The sequence below is a fragment of the Lycium barbarum genome, chromosome 7 (assembly GCF_019175385.1).
Source record: "Lycium barbarum isolate Lr01 chromosome 7, ASM1917538v2, whole genome shotgun sequence".
NCBI classification, from domain to species: Eukaryota; Viridiplantae; Streptophyta; class Magnoliopsida; order Solanales; family Solanaceae; genus Lycium; species Lycium barbarum.
In genome coordinates, this window is record NC_083343.1 from 110,415,835 (window position 1) to 110,438,352 (window position 22,518).

Genomic DNA, 22,518 nt, shown 5'->3' on the forward strand with positions numbered 1-22,518 from the left:
CTTGTTTATTATTACTTATTAAAGAATTACGGGAAAAAAAAGGAAACTACTCTACTAAAACGATTTGTACAAAAAACAGGTTTTAAGCTAATTATGGCTATGTGAGGATTTACATATTTATAAAAAGTAGTTGATGAATGTATGCATGAGAATATATATATATATATATGACAGTATATTTTATATAAGGATAGTATGGGTAGTATAGAATAAGGAGATGTATTTTTTTTTAAAGAAAATAATATATATATATATATAATGAAAAGATAATTGGAGAAATTAATGGGAAAAAAAATAGTATATGTATGGTATGTGCTTATGAAAGTAGTATATAGCTATAATCAAGGTAAGGTAAAGTAATTAATACAAGATGTAAAAATATATCTTAGGGATATGTATTATTTACAAAAGAGTACATATGTATTTTTTAGAAGATGAGGTACAATAAAATTGTTGCATGCATGTGATGAAAAAATGATTAAAAAAAGTAAGAATAGTATATATATAAGATCTTTGTATATAAAGTAGAGTATATATCTTGTAGTTCTCAAAAATATTTAGGCCACTATACTTGGGCCCTAATAGGGATCCTTGTATTACATTTTAGCATGCTCAAAGTGTTAGTACAAAATGAATTTTGAAAAATAAAGATGGGTTTGGACTTTTATCTTTAAACATTTGGGCGCAGATTCATTAAAGTGCAAAAACTCGCTTTTTGACTACTGTTTTACCTAAATTTAGAGCCACTGAGACTCTCATTTTTAATCCTCCAAAACTGGCGTTTTTCCTTACTTCTAAAAATCCATGTGGGAGCCTTCGCATATTCTATACCTAACTCTTACTTGAAACACTTGGAAAACATTGTTAGCACGTTCTTTATTTGAAAAGAGTCTCCAGTTTCACCTTTTAAAAAGAAAATCCCAATTTTCTTACATCCTCAAAAAGTTGACATCATTTATGTGATTACTCTAATACGCCTAATCCGAATAAATATACTAAGTTCAATAAAAAAAGGGGGGCAGGAAAGATAATGACTACACTTACTAACATAAGTCGAGTTACGAGTTCACAACAAAACTACAAAAAATACAAATTCACAAGAGTGTTAGTCAAATAATATAAATAGCATGTATCAAACAATATGAAGGCTTAAAATTTTGAATAAAGGAAGAGCGGAGACTCGAGACGTGAAAGTAGGAGACGGCTAGACACGAGCAATTAAATCTGCTACTGGCTATTCTCTGGTATGAGCAGAATCCGGAGTTGCCATAACTCCAAATGCTCCCAAGGTTCCTCATGAAAAAAAAAAAAAAAAAGATAAAGATAAGGATTAGAAACAATTCTCAACGAGGAGAAAGAAGTCTATATAACTTTAATTAATAAAAGCTAGATAAAAGAATCAAATGTAAGACAAGGCTTTCTCGTGTCATATTCTCAAAACGCAATACCACAATCAGTTTTAAAAGAAGATCAATGCAGTTCCAATTGTTACTTAAACATTCAGCTCTTCTATCTAGCTTTCCAAACTAAATATGGTGTAACCTTTTAGATGAAATAAGCATCATTTAAGTTCAAAACAATATTGTCGTGCTTCCAAACAACAGAAATTCAGAGACATATTACATACTTATTCAAAGTTCATAAATAGGGAAACAAGCTCGCATCCATGCCTCAAAGAAGTGTAAACTGTAAAACTTATTATCAGGCTACTCTAACGATACAATTCGAACCATTTAGGGAGAGTATCCCATTTGCTCAAACGGATCCTCTACTCATTCTAAAGTTTTTAAGAGAAAGTAGGTAACAGTAGACTACAATAGTCAGGATAAATTTTTTTTGGACAGATTGATCAGTTCTAAGGACAATGAATCAATTCTCAGGATGGTCTTTACAGCAAATATTACTAAGTCTAATATTTAAACAATCCAGCTCAAAGGTAACTATACTCACATATCAATCAAGCTATCAAGACATGAATGGAGTACAGATAATCAATGCAGCAAACAGGTGAACTTAAAAGAGTAATACAACCCTCCAGTAGGTATAAATACAAATCTCTTAGGTCCTTTCAGTCAAGTTTTCTTTTAGTTATCTCTTAGGCGAAATCTCTTATTTCCTTTGGACAAGAATACACCAGATAAACAACCCAATAACCTTCATAGATCTCAAAAAGTTTTCTAGCAAACTTTACAAATTTATGTTATCAACAACTTAGGGCACACAAGAGAACCAGGGAACAATCACACCTGTCCACATTTAATTTCCATAAGTAGACAAGCAAATCCCTTTTCTTGGGTGCAAATAAAGTGTAAAATTAGGTTAATACTTAGGGCTCTTAACTATGTCTTATCACATGGACATATCTGCAGAACACAAGTTTCCCTATAGATTCTCAGCATAGCAACTTAGTTGATTTAAACCTTCTGTCAAGATGAAGTGAGAAAAAACACTAATAACAATGGGTATGTTTTCAGTAGTTTCATGGATTCAGCATCAAAATAAGTGCTTTTTTTTAGGTAGAAAGGAAGCAGAATTTCTAGCAGAACAAGATAATGTCATTTCCCAATCTCTGAAGCCTAAAGATTCAGGATCCTAAATAAAATCTCAGGCACGTAATAGCAGCAAGCAACAACCCCCATAAAAGAAACATTTCAGCCAGTTTTATATTTAAGGACTGTGACATAGCATATTAATAAGTTTAACAGTGGTCTAAACTCTATCAACTGGCATCGCGAGAGAAGAAAGTTCTAAATATACTCGAATTCCAATTCACTGTTCATTCAAACATATTTTCCCCGTCACTTTAACATGATACATAATAGATACTTGGAGAAAAGAAGCAGAACTCTTTAGACATTTATTCACACATACGAGACAACAAAAAAAAATACTAAATGTACATATAAGCTCCTATCATATTCTCACAAATCGATGGATTTCCTCTTTTTCTTAAATTCATAGTTTCTATCCGTCATAGTGATTTAAGATAAACGTAGGAACATCCCAGATTTTAACAAATAACTAAAACAGAAAATTAGCCAAGCGACTAAGCTAAACACATATTTGACGAATTTAATTTTCATGCATCGGTAACTTTTCCATTAATCAGGACAAGTAACTTTTCCCTAATCAAAACAGTAACTCTTTTTTTTTTTAATCAAAATATCATCCTTTTTTCTCTAATCAAGATAGTAACTTTTTAACCAGCAAACAGTAGCTTTTTAGTTAAAAACCAGTAGCCTTTTTTTATATCAAAAATAGTAACTTTCTTTTCAACCATCTAGAGATAGCTCAAACTGATTTTTATTTTAGTAAAATTACGTCAAAGCAGCCGCTTCACCTCAACGCACAAAGAACTCTCCTAAAAATAAAGCTACAACTTAAGCGAGCAACATATAGGGGGGAGACTCAGTACAAATAAGACTAAATTAATTTAACATTTTTTCTTGTGAAAATAATGTACTTGATCAAATAATTTAAGAACTTTGATAGACTTCAACATTTTTCGCACACTTTACAAGTTTATTGTTAACCATTTATGGATATACCGGAGAGGTAAAACATTCATTGGATTCAACCACGTTTTAAAATCTCATGAATGGATGGAGAAAAGAAGTAGACTGGTTCACCTTATCAAAGTAATCTCTAAAATCTTATTGGTGCATACCCCCTTTTTACCAGTAGCTAGAAAAGAAGTTTACCACAAAAAAAACAAGTTTCTGACTTTTTTTAGAGTAAGACATTAGTTAGTCCTGCCATTTAAACTTCTAAATGTGCAGCTAAGGTACCTCACAGAGGAACAAGGCATAGCCACATAGCTTCGCAAAAAAAATCATAAGAGAAACAAAACAGTGATCGAGCTTCAAATAGTATTTTCCATGATCTGTTTTTATAATTAAATACCAGATAACCTACCGCGCCCATAGTCATTTTAGTTCTAAGTATTCTTAAACTCCAAGAAATTAAGCCATCAGAATCCCAAAGAGAGGAGCAGAAACAGCTATAAACAACAACTTCCAACTGTTCTAACACCTTAACTTTAGGAAATTAGAAGAAAAAAAAAAGATTTTTCTATTAATGTTCAAAACAATATTTATGACAAAAATCTTCAGAAACAACAGTTAGCCTGTTCCTTCCAATCTAAGACAGATATTCATGTTATTTCTATATAAGCAAATAAGTAAACAAACCATTTTTCATTCAAAACTTACCTGAAACTAGCAACCTCAAATTTTAACCAGTAAAGAACCCAAAGTTCACAATGAAGTTCAAACCAAACTAAAAACCTTACAACATTTGAAGTTCTTCTAATGCACAAAACAGAAGTGAAATAACATCTCTTCCAAGAAAAAACAATACGGTAACTAGTTTGAAACAAATTATAATGAAAATAGTGATTCAGTTAGCATGTATGAAATCTTATGACATCAATCTCATTTAAACTCAACAATTAGCATTCCTTACCTATTGTTCAAACTTGAAGGTGTATAAGATGCTTATTATTATGAAGAGAGGACGCCAGTGGAAAGAGCAAACATGCTCGAGATACAAACAAAACAGTTTTGGACACAACATGTGCAGGAGAGTTTCTCCAGAACACACCAATAAATGAATGTAGTCCTAGTTCATTGAAAATTAGTTATGAGGATGAATTTTGGCAAAACAGCCTTGCTGAAAGGTTAAAACAGGATTTAAATGAGCGGCACAATTATTCACATAGTCGATAAGTAACGTAGTTATTACTCTTAAGTGTTATTAGTTTACGTAACCATTTAATCATGTCTAATCATATAAATACAACTTGCTCAAACATTTGTATCATTTTCAATTAATACTTGATAATTTTTATTCATTTTAAGCACAAAAAAGTTATTATATGTTATAATGCTCCTTATTTGTGAGTTGAAATCAAACAAATTATAATTACCGACTTACAATAATGCACAAGTCAACACCGAACTTAAAATACCAAAATACTACTTAGCAGAATATTTTTAAAACCCGCAAATCAATACTCTCTCTGTCCAATTTATGTGGCACACTTTCCCTTTTAGTTTGTCCAAAAAAGAATGTCATATTTTAATATTTAGAAATAATTTAACTTTATAAAATAATTTACAGCCAAACAAATATTTAAGGCTTATTTTGATTCACAAATTTTAAAAAAAATTCTTTATTTTTTAAATTTCATGTCTAATTAAATGATGTCACATAAATTATAACGGAGGAAGTATAACAAATCGACATCATGAACGCTCTACAGATGAAATCATACATAGATGGAAAGAGAAGAAGCTGATTCTCGTTTTCCATTATGAGGTAGAAGAAAGAAACAAAAGATACTTTCTCTCTCCGAAAAAAATTATCCTCCTTCCATTTTTAATTTGTTTTAAAAAAATTATTTCTTTTTAATATTTAAAAATAATTTATAGTCACACAAATATCTAAGATTTATTTTGAATCTTACATTTCAATTTTTTTTATTTTTTAAATTTTATGTCAAATTAAAAAAAAAAAATCTTTTTAAAATAGAGGGAGTAGTTTTTGAAATAAAAGCTGTGTACCTCACTAAATTCCAACTCTACAACCCACCTATAAGGTCCTACCTGTGATCTATTCAGAACCAACTCACCCCATCCAAAATACCTTTTTGTTTTCCAGACTGATCCATGACCCTCTCTTCCCCTCTGTCACTCAGTCCGGGTCGCACAATTTGAACTAAAGTATCTTCGTCTCAATTTATGTAATTCGTCCATTTTAAAATAAATAATTTTTTGCGACACATCACACTACTTAAGAAAGTTAATTATGACAATAACAACATATTTAGTATAGTTCACAAATTGAGTTCTAGAAAACATAGAATATACGCAGACCTTATTGTTACTTTAAGAGGTAGAGACGCTGTCTCTTAAGATAGGGCTGGACATAAATACCGAAAATCGAAAAATCGAATCGAACCGAACCGAAACTTCAACAAACCGAACCGAACCGAACTAGTTTGGTTTGGTGTTTGGTGTCCACCTTCAAAAAACCGAAACCGAAATAGCCGAACTGAAGTTTGATAAAACCGAACCGAAAAACCGAACACACACCGAAATTTAATACATTACCCAAAAAAATTAAAATAGTCCAGACCCATTAAGTTTAAAGCCAAAAAAACCCAATTGTAACAAGTCCTCTTTTGCATTTGTATCCCTAATTTTCTACTTCAGTTGAGAAAATCAAATATGTTAAGGAGGGCAACTAAGATGTGTCTTTAGGATTAATGTATGTCCTTTATGTGTTTTCTTAATTATTCTTACGGTATGTATATAACACCTAGTAATCCTATATCATGGTTATAGTTTTCTATTCTTGTATATCCTGTTTGTTTGATTTTGATTTCAATTTATCAGTTTTATGTTTTATTGCTTTTGAGAATATGAATTAGTGTCAAGGGAATCACTTCTAATATCATATCAAAAAAACCGAATTGAAAAAACCGAAACTGAACCGAACCGATCTTTAAAAAATCGAAATCGAAAGAACCGAACCGAACTAGTTTGGTTCGGTATTCGGTGTTCACCTCAAAAAACCGAACCCGAAATAGCCAAACCGAATCGAAAAACCGAATGCCCACCCCTACTTAAGGACCCTCAACTCAAGAAAAGCAATCTAAAGCAGTCCAGAAAAAGACATAACAAAAAATGAAGAGGCCACTCAAGAAAGTTAATTAAAGAGTAATTTATCAATATAATCCTCTTTGCTTCTTTACAAATTTTTCTTCAAACAAGAGATAGTCAATGTTAAAAATTTTGACAAACCCATTAACGAAAAGAGTAATTTTAGAAAAGAAAAAGTTAATTAATATATCTTTAAATTTTATGACATTCATTTATATTGAAATGAGGAGAGTAGTATTTTTTCCTTTTTAATCAATCTAAAAATGATATCTTTCTTATTTATAAATTCGTCTATATTGAAAATGGTGGGAGTAATTATTTTTCCTTTTTAATCGATCTAAAAAGGAATGATATCTTTTTATATTTAATACAGTAATAACTTAATTTCAAAAAATTACAATAATTTTTTTTCTTAATAATTTATTTAAATTACAAATTTCAAAAATTATATATAACCTCTTCATATGTAATGTGAGTTTGTGACCGACTGACAGAGTATCTCTGATAACTTGTGCTCCTCTTTCTCATACTGTAATGTCATGATATTAGTCATTGCCAGCCAACTCTCTCTACTCAACACAAAAAACCTTCCATCTTTTCAGACTCCTTTTTCCTCTTTCTTTAATTTAATCCTCTGAACAAAATCGCCTTTTTTCAAGAACCCATTAATACTTCCCTCTATAAGTGTAGCAAGTTAAAAAAAAAAAAAAAAAAAAAAAAAAAAAAAACTAGAAGAAAAAACTTGAATCTCTCTTCCCTTCACTTTTTAGACTCCTTTTCCAAGATTTTCAAGACCCCTCCCTTTTCAAGAGTTCTTATTTTTTCTTCAAGATTTTCAAGACCCTTCCTTTTTAAGAATTCTCATTTTTTTCTCCAAGATTCCTCATTGTTTCTCCAAGATTCCAAAACCCCATCAAAATTTTCTTACATCCAAGTAGAATTTATCAGTATGGGAAGAAGTTTTTGTGATTATTTTCCAAAAAGATCTCCATTTTTCTATAAGTGAAAAAAAAAAAATAGAAGAAACTTCAATCACTTCTCTTCACCTTTTGCACTCATTTTTCAAGATTTTGAAGCCCCTTCACCTTTTAAACTCCCTTTTCAAGATTCCTCATTGTTTCTCCAAGATTTCAAAACCCAATCAAATTTTCCCTTATCTCCATTTTTTCTATAAGTGAAAAAAATAGTAATCTATCTCTTCTTTTCACTTTTTAGACCCCCTTTTCAAGATTTGTCATTGTTTCTCCAAGATTCCAAAAATCCCATCAAGAAGTTGTGATTATTTTCCAAAATCTCCATATTTTCAAGAAAGCACAAGAAACAAAAAGGGTTTAAGGATGAGAGAGTATTGGACAACATTAGCATCAATGATGGGTATTTGGGCATTCAGTCAAAGCCTCCTTAGTGCAGTGTTCCCACCAGAACTCCGTTACGCTATTCTCAAATTCATGCATAGAATATTTAGCTGGTTTTCAGCTTACTGTTACTACGACATAACGGAGATTGACGGTGTTAACACCAACGAACTTTATAACGCTGTTCAGCTCTACTTAAGCAGCTCTGCTTCCATTACTGGTAACCGTTTGTCTCTCACAAGGGGCCTCAATTCCAGCAACATTACATTCGGGTTATCAAATAACGACTCGTTAATTGATTCATTTAACGGCGTTAAGGTCTTGTGGGAACATATAGTTACCCCAAGAAATTCTCAAACATTTTCTTGGCGTCCATTGCCTGAAGAAAAAAGAGGTTTCTTGTTACGTGCTAGGAAAAAAGATAAGGCTATTGTATTAACATCTTATCTTGATTTTGTCATGGAAAGAGCTAATGAAATAAGAAGGAAAAATCAAGATAGGTTGTTGTATACTAATTCACGTGGAGGGTCACTCGATTCCCGAGGACATCCTTGGGAATCGGTACCCTTTAAACATCCCAGTACTTTCGCTACACTTGCTATGGACCCTGAGAAAAAGTCCGAGATTATGGATGATTTATTGGATTTTGCGAATGGAGAATCTTTTTATCAGAGAACGGGCCGGGCCTGGAAAAGGGGTTATTTGCTATACGGCCCGCCCGGGACAGGCAAGTCTAGTATGATTGCTGCTATGGCTAATTTTCTTGGTTATGATATTTATGATCTTGAATTAACCGAGGTGCACACAAATTCCGAGTTGAGGAAGTTGTTGATGAAGACTAGTTCAAAGTCTATTATTGTCATTGAGGATATTGATTGTTCTATCAATCTGACTAACAGGAAAAATAATACTACTAGTAGTGGAGTGAACAATAGCAACAACTACAATGTTTCTTCACCACCAGGGTGCGGTGAAGAAAATGGTGGGAATACAATAACACTTTCGGGTTTATTAAATTTTACTGATGGATTGTGGTCGTGTTGTGGGAGTGAGAGGCTATTCGTGTTCACGACGAACCACATTGAGAAGCTTGATCCGGCTTTATTGAGGAGCGGACGAATGGACATGCATATCCACATGAGCTACTCTTCCTTCGCGGCGTTGCAAATTCTTTTGAAGAATTACTTGGGATACGACGAACATGATGTGGAGGAGAAAATATTGGTGCAATTGGAGAAGGTTATTGAGAAGGCTGAAATGACACCAGCTGATATAAGTGAAGTGTTGATCAAGAACAGGAGGAATAAAGACAAGGCAGTTTTGGAATTGTTGGAAGCATTGAAGATAAGGGCTGAGAGGAATACTAATAATAGTAATGCAGTAAAATCAAGGGTGGAGGATGAAGAGCAAGAGAAAAGGGCATTAGTTGAGAGTCCTAAAGAAGGTGGTGATCAATTGTTGGAAGCAAAATGTGACAAGGAAGAAAAAGGAGGTCATGATGCAAATGATGATGAAAAGGTACTTTAGTCTAATACTACTACAAGGTTAAAACAAAAATGAAAATTTTTGATTCTTTAAATCTTTGTGGAGAGGAAGAGAATAGGGAGAAACAAAGAGACTAGAAAGTTTGCTGTTTGAAGAGTACATTATTTACTATCATGACAGTGAAATTTTTGTGAAAGAAGGTAGGGACTTGGGGTTGGGAAAAGGCCAAATGAAATGACTGTAAGAAAATTGCATTGTTCTATATTGCTTTTGATATAAGTTTAAATCTATTTTGGAACTTGCAAAATAATGGAACCAAACCGAAGTATGAGTTGTGGATTTACATGTGGGGTGTTTGGTTGTGTTAGTTCATATTTGTCGCTCTGGGAATTGTTACATTAGCATTATTATGAGTTTCATATTTCGTCCACACGCAACTGTTTGCTTGAATTAATAATACTCCCAAGTAATAATGTGATAATGATCCATAAGGTGTGCATCTCTTTGATGCCATAATTTTAAATTTTGTTAGCTGGCTAGGATGTGATCAAGTGAACATTGAAGCACATGGGGTTGATGTACTTTCTGATTGGGGAATTTGGAACTTAAGTTGCCAATCCTTTTACTACAATTCTTTTAGAGAATAAGTGATTTTGTTTACAGGCACTTGGACATGAATTGAGTAATATTTGAAAAGAGTAGTATTGGTAGGCGTTTGGGCGATATGAAATCATGATTTCATAATTAATTTCAAATCAGTATTTGTTTATACAGTTTGCACAAAATTTCAACTTCAACTTCATATCATGATTTTATATTTAATTTCAAATCGGTGTTTGTTTATGCAGTTTGCACAAAATTTCAACTTCAATTTGAAATTCTCTAGAAAGGTATGATTTGAGATTCCAAATCATGATTTCAATTTTTTTAATGTAAAATTTGACTCATAAGTTTATATTTTGTAAAAAAAATCTATTAGTTAGTAGATACATTTATCAACCATTTACATCAAATATTAAAATATCTGCAAGTTGATAGCATATTTATAACAAATTTACTCTTGTCCATACAATGTGAGGGAATTATACTAAAGAGTAGTTACACTGCAATTCATGTTCAATTTTTCTTTTTATTGAATTACAGTTCGATCAATTGATGTTGTATTTTTTAGAAAGGCCTTCTAGTATCGTATTAATTTTGTTATGAACTATTATTTGCTCAATTGGAAAGACTGTGTAAGAATCGAGAAAATTTTGATGGTTTTCATAACTTGCGGGGTTTTTATGTCTATAAAAAAAAAATACAAACTTAAATAATCCAAATCGCATGTCTAAATAAAACTTCAACTTCAAATCATCACTGATTTTATATCATGATTTCAAATCATGTCCAAACGGCTCCTTAGAAGTTGAAGTTAAAAAATGATATTTGAAGTTGTGTTTGGATATGTTATTTCACTTTTAAAAAGTTGAAGCTTTGTGAATGGGGAAAATTTTACTTGAAAAACTCATCTTCAAATAACCAAAAAATCATTGTAATGTGTAATTAAACATAATTTTAAAAATACTTTTTGAATAAAAGGAGAAAAGGATTATGTCCAAACGGGTCCTTACTTATTTTCTTATTTTTGTTAAGTAAGCAAAAAATATTATTTAAAAATTATTTATATATTATCAGGCAAACACTACGGGTGAGGGTGGAATGTTTGGAGGGTGGGAAGGATACAATACATATGGAATGCCAGCTAGTTTTCCTACCTCTATCGAAAAAGTCATTTTCATGATTTTTAAATTACTTATTTTGCAAAATATTCGACCAATTTAACGTGAGAAAATTTAAATTCATACCACCTACCCCTCAATATATCTAATTCATACCACCTACCCCTTAATCTATCTTACTTTTTTATTTTACTTTATGTAAGTGAATAATATAACTGTAAACATGTTTTTGGAATGAGTACTCTTTCAATCAAACTAAAGGTCATTTGGTTTTCATTGAAAAGTTACATGTATTTTATAGAGCATAAAGAGATCATCTGATTAACATGTCAGTTTCATGTTCTTCGATAATAGAATAGGTAAGGAAAACAGAATTCAAAAGAGTATCTTTTGATTTTAATGCATTAAATGTGGTTTTCTTGTTTAAAAGTTGACATGATCTTTTGCCTAAATAAAAAGATTTGGGCGTTCAATTTAAAATGAATTAAGATACCACTATGATAAATAATCATTACTCCACCAAAAAGTAACTAATCCAACCGAGACTATGCACATTTTCGAATTGATTACAACAAGGTAAAAATCTTGATGAACTTATTAAAGTGCTGCTTAAAGATTTTGTTCAAGTGAAAATAATGGTATTTAAAAATATATTAGTGTTTACAAACCCACGATTTTTTTTTTCTGGAAAATTTGGTCCATACCTTGTTTTCATTTGGAACTAAAATTTAAAAATTAATCAATATTGGATGGTTGGCTCACAGGCAGATATTGGTTAGGTTTGATAGGATGGAGGATTATGTGATAGCAGCGGCGAAATCGGTCCGTTATTTACTATACAAAGGTGAGCAAATTCAGATTAGGATTTTTCCATGGTCATTAGGGTTCAATCCTAAGGAGGAGACAACTAGGGCGTTTGTTTGGATTTCTTTTCCAAGCTTGCCTCTAGTTTTGTTTGCGAAAAAATCTTTACTGTCTATAGCTACTGCTGTTGGCAAGCCAATTACGATAGATAAAGCTACCCAAAAGAAAACTCGACCTAGTACGGCTAGAGTTAAGGTGGAGCTCGACCTCCTTGATAAATTGCCGTATAGAGTTAGAGTTCGATACTTGGATGAAAAATCTGGAAAAATGGTGGAAGATTTCCAAGAGATTGTTTATGATAATCTCCCTCCATATCGCAATTTTTGTAAGCACCAAGGCCACAATGAAAGTTCATGTCGTCTTATTCTTCAAAAGAAGGACAAAACTCTCAATGGGGAAGAACGATCAAAACAGTGACCAAAATGGAAGTAATGGGGAAAAATTCCAAGGGGATTTGAGACAACTCTTAAATGAAAGAAGAAGAGCTGTTGTAGCTCATCAAAGTGTAGATGGTACAGGTGCTGGAATGAGGCAGACTACACGTGATAATGAAGCATTTACAATTGACCAATCTGGAAAAAATCTCGACGCCTCAGGTGTTCGAACTAAAGAGAATGGGCAAGTTGTAGCGGGCAATACAAGTGGAAAACAATTAGCTTTAGCTACTCTTAGTGATGAAGTAGATACAACTAGTGAACGTGGTTTGCAAACAGATCCTAAAGTGGATGAGATTGTCGAGCCACAAGTCGATACTGAAAAAGAGGCAATTGATGTTGAGGTTCAAAATAATACAGTGGATTCAAGAGTCGTGGTCGATGAGTCGCTAGTCGATTCTAGGTAGCAACTAGCTGATATTGATGTATGCGAATTAGGTTTGATTGCTGGACAAATTCTGGAAGAACAAGGGCGTCTCACAATTTTGAAATCGGCAGATTTGAATACTGTTTTAGCGACACAATCATCTGAGAATGCTACAGCTGCTGTAGCTTCACGTCACGGTACACAAGTGTCGTCTAATGTTGGTGCTCATGTTGTTAAAGATGCACAAGCTGATATTGATGGGGAAAATAATGCAGCAAAGATCATTGCGTCAAATGTCGATATTGGGCAGCGACTAACTATTGAAAACAGAGATATTACAGGCACATATGAGGAGTCCAACGGGGGTGAAGGTTGGACAACGGTAGCGCGAAAGAGTTCTTCATCCAGCAGAAGTGCCTCTCCCGAACGTAAAAATCAGCAACAGGGAGCAGCTACTTCAAGTCTTCAACCTACTGCCTCGAAAAATATTGGTTACCCGAATATAGTTTTGGAAAAAAACTCTTTTCAAGCTATTGCAGGGATCAATATGATGACATTTTCCCCACACCTGCAACTGTGACCATTAATGTCAGTGGATCCCAAATTTCCGAGAGCATAAATCCAGTACATATATTGACTGAGAATTTACTTCCTTCTAGCGGGCAAAAAGGTGTTACAAGTGAGAGTCGATGGGCCGAAATGGTGGAAGAAGATAATGAGCATGTTATCTCTCCCTCCATGCCTAGCAAATTGAGCCCCGACGCACCCGCTTTTGTTCCTAAAGGCAGTGGCATTATCAGTGCTTCATCTGCACTACATCCTGGGCGACAATTGGTTTTAACCGATTCTAGTGTTAAAAAAAATTATGTTAGCGACAAAGAGCTTCTTGATGCATTAGTGAGTTCTAATGTTGAAAAGTTGACTTCTCTTACACCTATTAACACTAACAAGCTACTACAAGTTGGTGATGATAGTACTTTCTCTCCAAATAGATTTGTTAACCCACAAGATGAGGACATCCATGAGGAAGAGGCTATGTTGGATAATTGTTTTGCAAATGCCGCTAGGGATGCAGATATTTCTCCTAGGCAACTACGCAATAACAAAAAGAATCATGGAAGAAAGAAAAGCTGGGATGGTAAGGTGACTAAGGATTTTGTTCCAAGGCACCCACCGATGCGACTAGCAAAGCAAAATAATATGGCAGTGTCAACTGCAACAAGATCCAATAAATCCAAGAAGAAATGATGAATTATCAAGTGTTGTTGGACAGATTTGAAGAAGAAGAAGAAAGAGGAAAATACTTCAGGTTACCTTAGATGGGCATTATATGTTTTTTAGTTTATACATTTGTAACAGAAAGTTTGAGGTTGATAACTCAACTTTCTTCTTAGTTTTTATATTATTGGATTACTTAAGCATTCTTATTTGTAATATCATCATAGAGTGTAATATAAACTCTATAATGATCATAGATTATCTAGTTCTCTCTAGCTCTTATTTTCTTCATGCTTGTTAATTAGTAGAGTTTAGTTAGCTAATTAGGATTGGTAAGGTAAGGGGGTGTTGATGATTTATTATTATTATTATTAAAAAAAAATTGAGATGTTCTTTTATTAAACAATTCTTATCTGGACTAAACCTAACTCCATATTCGCCGTTGAGTTAATCCTCCTTGGCAAAAAAGTGACATAATTTCAGGTCAAAATAATGCGGTCTGATTTGGAGTAATTAAAGAAGTAGAAATAAGAGAAGAATAATTGGATGATGACAGTAGGATTCTAAACAACTTGTGGGGGCCTAATGGATCCCGCTTTAGTGTAATTATTTTAATCAATGTTTTTTCTTGTGCCACATGTTGAAGTCAGGTTCGGATTTGTCCGCAGAATAAATTATTTAGGTAAAGGTCCTTTTTCATGCATATGTACAAAAATAATAACTTCAATTATGACTACAAATGTATCCATGTTGTCTCCTTGTGCAAATTAGGGATAAGTTCAAAAATCGAAGTCACCTAACAATTACAATATATATTTTTATAACTAGTGAAGGTTAGCAAGGGGCCCAAGCACTATAACTTTTATTAATGTCAAATTATTTTGTAAAATAATTATATGGAGCAATTCTTCTTGGGAAAAGCACTACTTTGAGAAAAGAGCTAAAAATATACTCCATCACAAATTTGGGTCAAAAGTACCTCTCACGTCATTAAAGTTTTCAAATATATCCCTGTCTTAACGGAAATCCCAACATTATCCAATTTCATTTTTAAACCCGATCCAACTACATTAAAAACCCATATGTGATCAATTTGTGCTTGAGTCCTACATCTGGAGCCACTAGGCACAAGAGCGGGTAACCCATATTAGTTTTTTATTTAGTTGGGTCGAGTTTAAATGGAATGAGCTTAAAAATGAAACCGGTTATGTTGGAAATTTCCGTTAAGAGGGGTCTATTTGAAAATTTTAATGAATAGAGGGGTATTTTTGACCCAAATTTATAATGGAGGATATTTCTAACCCCTTTTCCAACGTAGAAGATATTTTTGACCCTTTTCCCATTTTTCCTTTTCTAATAGCTACCCTCCCCAGACCCCACGTTGTGGGATTTCACTGGGTTGTTGTTGTAGTAGTAATAGCATCAATGTTAAAAGAATCTTTTGGATTTTCATCTTTTGTGTGGACTACTTTCTTTAGACCAAGTACTTTATACCAATCAGTTTTCCAAAAAAAATAGATTATATAAAGTTGGTAACATATTTGAGGTTCGATTTTTAGTGCTATTCATGTCTTGATATGAATTAACTCCATATTTTTCCACAAAGTGAATTTTCATTAGGCATGGACTTGTTTGATTTAAAGTAAACAAAAAGGTGATGTCTACTTAAACAAAAAGGTGATGTCTACTTGTTTAAAATTGGGCAATTGACACGCATATACAACACCCAACAATTACGATTAAAATTCAGATCTACAAAATAATTAGACTTGTTGGCTAACATTTGAATGATTAAAATTAATATTCCCATTAAATGAAAACAAATGAGGCCCTAATGCACATTGTAACATTTAGATGTGTATTCAAATTCAAACGTCTTAATATTAGTAATAACAAATGAGGCCTAAGTCTTTTTCATTAAATTTAACGTATATGTGTGTATACGGGCAAAACCGAGAGCAAGGGTATCCTCGGTTTCCCGACATGAAAATTAAGCTCATGATGATCATTGCTGGGTCGAACGAGTCCCAATTGGGGTCAAAGTCAAGCGTTGGATTGTAGCAAGACCGAGCGCACCTGGTCCCGGGTCGTTGAGTTCGGTTGGAACTAGATACCGAGATAGGACGAGAAGGCAATTAACCATGATAAGTGAGGGTCCGTAATATCCGTCACTAGTCGGATATGGCGGCGCCGATCTCACTAGTCAGATACTGAAGATTTTGTACCTTATTTAGACTTGTACTAGGGTTAGGATTCCTCTACTATATAAAGAGGAGACCCCCTTTTACTTTTGGCTAGTTCTACAAACGCACAAACATACTGAGCAATACAATTTGATTCTAAGTGTTTATCCATCTATATAAGTGTTCTATCATTGTTCATTACTTAACCACTGTAACACGAGCTCGGTTCCTAGGACCCGATCCAACCGATCAGTCGCTTCCTGGACCAATCATTGCTTTACCGTGGTTTGATTGTTTTTACTTGCACTTGTTTTATTATTTATCGCTTTATAGCCATTCGTATTAAATTAAACCGCATATCCTTTGCACCGCGTACAAATTTAATTATTATCCATTTTAAGGGTAAACAATTTGGCGCCCACCGTAGGGCCTAGGATAATAGTGGTGGTTTTATATGAATTTCGATAATGCACGGTATTTTACGCTTGCTCTTTGAAGTTTGATTTCAGGACTATTCAACATGTCAGACTCTCACTCCGTTAACTTTCATGCTGAATCAAGCCATCACGAGGAAAATGACAACGGGGTACCTAACAACAACGTACCCCCAGTTGATCCAAACGAAGCTGATCCTTACTCTCAAAACGCTGTGAATACCGGCCGGTCATCGGTACGTGATGCGCATGCAGATAGAGGCAACGGAGCCACATTGCAACAGCTCAGGAATCAATTAGAAATGGCTATGGCACAATTGCAGGACCAACCAGCGGTCATAACTTAATTACAAAGCTAGAATCGAGCGCCCAATGCTGTTTAGTCCGAACAGACCGAAGATACAGCCCCGAGAGAGGAGAGGCCCATCGCTGAGAACAATGGGAACGACCCCGGGCAAACCGCCGAACTGATGAAAAAGCTCGAAGAGCTGACAAAGCAGGTAGAGGCAAATGATAAGAAAGTGGAAACTTATAACTCAAGGGTCGATCAAATCCCAGGAGCACCTCCGGTATTGAAGGGATGGGACTCCAAAAAGTTTATTCAGATGCATTTCCCTCCAAGTGCTGCGTCGAAGCCGATCCCAAAGAGATTCCGAATGCCTAATATTCCCAAATACAATGGGACCATCGACCCAAACGAGCATGTGACCGCATACACATGGGCAACGACCTCGAAAAAGGACGAAATAGAGTCGGTGCTACTCAAGAGATTTGGGGAGACCTTGTCGAAAGGGGCAATGGTGTGGTATCACAATTTACCCGAACATTCTATTGATTCTTTTGCTATGCTTGCAGATGCCTTTGTCAAAGCTCATGCTGGAGCCATAAAAGTGGAAACGAAGAAATCAGACCTGTTCAATGTCAAGCAGCGGGAGAACGAGACACTCTGAGAGTTCGTGGCCCGGTTTCAAATGGAGCGTATAGATCTACCATCGGTACAAGACGATTGGGCCGTTCAAGCGTTCGCTCAGGGACTCAACCCAAGAAGTTCGATCACATCTCTAGAATTGAAGCAAAATTTGATGGAGTACCCAGCAATCACATGGGCCGATGTACACAATAGATATCAATAAAAAAATCAGGGTCGAGGACGATCAATTTCTGAGGAACGCATCGAGATCGTTACGACCATTCGGAGAAAATGATCAATCGAGGAGAGCGATATATCGAGAATCAATACAATCTCGTAACAGGTATCAGCCTTATCCACCCGATCGAAGAGATAATGTTCGGGATAAAGACTTCACCAGGAACGATAAAAGAAACGATCGAGGTTCGAGCAACCGGGGACTGAGGAATAAGAATGGTTCCGACAAATCATTGAAAAATAAAGAGACCCCAAAAATATCAGAATATAGTTTCAATATGGATGTATCAAGCATAACATCGACTCTTGGTCGCATTGGAGAGACAAGGTGGCCGAGGCCTCTCCAGACCGACCCAAATCGAAAAGATAAAAGCTTGATTTGCAAGTTCCATGGTACTCACAGGCACAAAACCGAGGATTGTCAACAACTAAGGGAAGAAGTCGCTCGGTTATTTAATTTGGGGCATCTTCGGGAATTCCTAAGTGAACGAGCTAAGACTCACTTCAAAAACAGGGATGCTAACAAGCAACCCGAACAGGAAGAACCTCAACATGTGATCAACATGATCATTGGGGGAGTGGACATTCCCCAAGGACTGATATTGAAACGCATCAAAGTCTCCATCACAAGAGAGAAGCGAACTAGGAATTATGACCCCGAGGGTTTCATCTCGTTCAGCGATGAGGACATAGAAAGTATCGTTCAACCTCACAATGATGCACTGGTAATATCTGTACTTGTCAATAAATTTCGAATTAAACGTATATTAGTTGATCCAGGTAGCTCGACTAATATCATTCGATGGAGAGTCATGAAACAGCTGGTATTATTAGACCAGATCGTGCCAGCAGTACGAGTTCTTAACGGGTTCAACATGGCATGCGAGACGACGAAGGGTGAAATCACCCTGCCGGTCAACACAACGGGAACCACGCAACAGACTAAGTTCTATGTGATCGAAGGGGACATGGGGTATAACGCCTTGTTTAGGAGACCGTGGATACATAACATGAGGGCAGTCCCCTGAACTATGCACCAAGTGTTGACATTCCCGACCACAGATGGAATTAGGACGGTCCGTGGTGAGCAACAGGCTGCGAAAGAGATGTTCGCGGTCGAGGAAATGGCCCCTATCTCTAAACCTCTGATACTGAAAGATGGGAAGTCGAACAAAGGGGAAGATACCAAATAGCAATCACAGGTCCCAGTCTCGGTGTCCTTGGAAGATCGGGAAAGGAACGCACCAGATGAAGAAATCAACTATGGAGTCCCGAGATTGTTCGTGGTACTTGATGATTTAAAAGCCACCAAGTCAACGGTCGAGGAACTTGAGCAAGTTATATTGTTCGTTCATCTACCAGACAGGAAGGTATACCTAGGCACTGGGTTAACTTCCAAGCTCAGGAATTTTTTTATTGAATTTCTTAAAAATAGCACCGATTTCTTTGCCTGGTCCCATTTAGATATGACAGGTATCCCACCGGAGGTGACAACTCACAAGATGAGTCTGGACCCAAATTTTCCTCCAGTTAAACAAAAAAGAAGGCCACAGCCCGAGGTCAAGCATGCATTCATCAAAGACGAGGTATCTAAACTCCATAAAATAGGATCCATTTGGAAAGTTAAGTACCTGGATTGGTTAGCTAATGTAGTGGTCGTACCTAAAAATGGAAACAAGTTTAGAATGTGCATATATTATAAAGATTTAAATAAGGCATGCCCGAAGGATTCGTTTACTTTTCTCAGCATCGATCCGATGATCGACGCTACGGCAGGGCAAGAGATGCTGAGTTTCCTCGATGCCTACTTGGGGTATAACTAGATACAGATGGACCCAGAGGATCGAGAAAAAACTTCTTTTGTGATTAGGTTTGGCACATATTGTTATAATGTAATGCCTTTTGGCTTAAAAAACACCGGTGCCACTTATCAACGCCTAGTCAACCGCATGTTTGAACACCAAATAGGAAAATCAATCGAAGTTTATATAGATGACATGGTTGTTAAGTCCCTGCGAGCAGAGGACCATTTAAAGTATTTGCAGGAAATTTTCGACGTATTAAGGAAATACAACATAAAGCTGAACCCGAAAAAATATGCCTTCGCCGTCGGATCGGGTAAGTTTCTCGGATTCATGGTATCGAACCGAGGGATCGAGATCAACCCGGACAAGATAAAAGCAATAGAAGATGTCATCGTTATAGACGACATCAAAGGGGTGCAAAGATTGACCGGGCGGATAGCTGCTCTAAGCTGCTTCATCTCCAGGTCCTCGGATAAAAGTCATCAGTTTTTCTCATTGCTGAAGAAAAGAACCAACTTCGCTTGGACCCCCGAGTGTCAGAAGACTTTAGGAGAACTCAAAAGGTATTTATCGAGCCCACCTTTGTTACACACACCAAAAGCAAACGAGCAATTGTACCTATACTTGGTGGTGTCCGAGATAGCGGTAAGCGGCGTCCTGATTCTAGAAGAGGAAGGTGCACAATACCCGATTTATTATGTGAGCAGGACTTTAGGTGACGCTGAAGCCAGGTACCCACACTTAGAAAAATTAGCACTTGCTTTATTGAGTGCATCTAGGAAATTAAAACTTTACTTTCAGTGTCATCCTATATGTGTCGTAACATCATACCCCTTAAGGAATGTTATGCATAAACCCGAACTCTCAGGCCGGTTAGCAAAATGGCTGTCGAGATTAGCGGGTACGATATTAAATATAAACCCCGAACTACTATCAAATCCCAAATACTAGCGGACTTCGTGGCCGAATTTACACCAGCCATGATCCCTGAGGTCGATAAACAATTACACCTTACCTCGGGGACTAGTTCGGGGGTTTGGACCTTATTCACAGACGAAGCTTCCAATGTAAAAGGGTTCGGATTGGGGATCGTCCTTAAACCACCCACTAATGATGTAATAAGGCAATCTATTAGATCTGTTAACTTGACTAACAACAAAGCCGAGTACGAGGCTATGATTGCAGGTTTGGAACTAGCTAAAAGCTTGGGAGCCGAAATCATTGAGGCCAAGTGCGATTACCTCCTAGTGGTCAATCAAGTAAACTGTACGTTCGAAGTCAAGGACGACCGGATGCGTAGATACTTAGAAAAATTACAAGTGGTACTACATCGATTCAAAGAGTAGACGCTGGAGCACATACCTCGGGAACAGAATAATGAGGCCTACGCCTTGGCAAACTTAGGCTCATCGATAAAATCTAAAGGATTCAATTCCGGAGCGGTGGTGTAGATGATGAGTTCGGTAATAGAAACCGGCCACGCTGAAATAAACTCGAGGCTTAACTTGGGATTCGAGAAACAAGTATATAGATTATCTTGAAACGGGGAAGTTGCCGTCCGATCCCAAAGAATCGAGGGCTCTTCGAGCCAAGACGGCTAGATTTTGCTTGGTCAATGGCCAGTTATACCGAAGGTCATTTTACGGTCCCATGACAAGGTGTTTGGGGCCAGGAGAAACCGATTACGTCATGAGAGAGGTTCACGAGGGGACTTGTGGAAACCACTCAGGAGCCGATTTACTGGTACGCAAGCTGATCCGAGCCGGTTACTATTGGAATGAGATGGAGAAAGACGCAAAAGCCTTCGTCCAAAAATGCAACGAGTGCCAAAGACATGCTCCTTCGACATCAGCCGAGAGAGGAACTTCATCCGATCCTTTCTCCATGGCCATTCATGAAATGGGGAATGGACATAGTAGGGCCTTTGCCCTGGGCTCCGGGTAAGGCGCACTATATATTACTTATGACTAATTATTTCTCTAAGTGGGTTGAAGCACGGGTATTTGAGAAGGTTAGAGAAAAGGAAGTCATTGACTTCATATATGACAACATAATCTGTCTGCTCGAGATACCAGCAGAAATTGCATGCGATAATGGGAAGCAGTTCATAGGCAGTAAAGTCAGCAAGTTTTTTGAAGAATACACGATCAAAAAGATCTTGTAGACCCCGTATCATCCAAGTGTGAATGGTCAGGCTGAATCAACAAACAAAATTATATTGCAAAAACTGAAGAAAAGATTGATCGGGTCTAAGCACAGGTGGAAGGAGATTTTACTTGAGGTCTTATGGGCGTATCGTACAACGATGAGATCCAGCATCGGGGAAACCCCGTTCTCCGTAGTGTATGGAGCCGAGGCACTAATACCCGTCAAGGTCGGTGAACCAAGCTTAAGATTTCAGCACACTATAGAGGCATCAAACCACAAAGCGATGGCCACTGGTCTAAATCTAGTAGATGAAAAAAAAGAAGCCGCCTATGTCCGGTTAGCAACTCAAAAGCAAAGGATGCAAAGATACTATAATCGGAGGGCCAATCTTAGGCATATTTAGATTGGGGATTTGGTCCTGCGAAAAGTCACACTCCACACTAAGAATCCCAATAACGGGAAATTGGGTCCGAATTGGGAAGGACCGTATAGGGTCACCGGCATAATCGGGAAAGGCTCCTATAAGCTCGAATATGAAAATGGAAAACAACTCCCAAACAACTGGAATGTGGCGCCCCTAAAACGATACTATTGCTAAGGTATGAACAGTATTTCCCTTTCTATTCTTTTAATTCTAACCATGTAGGCATACATCGAAGTGGACATCGGAAGCAGCACAATGGAAGTCGAGA

At 36.1% G+C, this 22,518-nt stretch overlaps 2 protein-coding genes and 1 long non-coding RNA gene across 3 annotated transcripts; 2 read left to right on the forward strand and 1 right to left on the reverse strand.

The window, feature by feature from the left end:
- Positions 1-1,018: 1,018 nt before the first annotated feature.
- LOC132603779 (uncharacterized) lies at positions 1,019-4,768 on the reverse strand. The gene is made up of 2 exons (XR_009568515.1): positions 4,465-4,768; positions 1,019-1,293 (listed from the first exon to the last, which is right to left on the reverse strand). It is a non-coding gene; the product is annotated as an uncharacterized LOC132603779 (long non-coding RNA).
- Positions 4,769-7,144: 2,376 nt separating this feature from the next.
- On the forward strand, positions 7,145-9,815 carry LOC132603780 (AAA-ATPase At5g57480). Its single transcript, XM_060316998.1, has one exon. It carries the CDS (start codon positions 8,003-8,005, stop codon positions 9,545-9,547), a length of 1,545 nt encoding a protein of 514 aa, XP_060172981.1. The 5' UTR covers positions 7,145-8,002; the 3' UTR covers positions 9,548-9,815.
- An 8,021-nt stretch (positions 9,816-17,836) lies between these two features.
- On the forward strand, positions 17,837-18,901 carry LOC132601732 (uncharacterized). The gene has a single exon (XM_060314797.1). The coding sequence runs from the start codon at positions 17,837-17,839 to the stop codon at positions 18,899-18,901; it is 1,065 nt and encodes a 354-aa protein (XP_060170780.1).
- Positions 18,902-22,518: the final 3,617 nt, after the last annotated feature.

Coding starts and splice junctions, on each gene's coding strand:
- LOC132603780 (XM_060316998.1), top strand. CDS start 8,003: ATGAGAGAGTATTGGACAACATTAGCATCAATGATGGGTATTTGGGCA.
- LOC132601732 (XM_060314797.1), top strand. CDS start 17,837: ATGTACACAATAGATATCAATAAAAAAATCAGGGTCGAGGACGATCAA.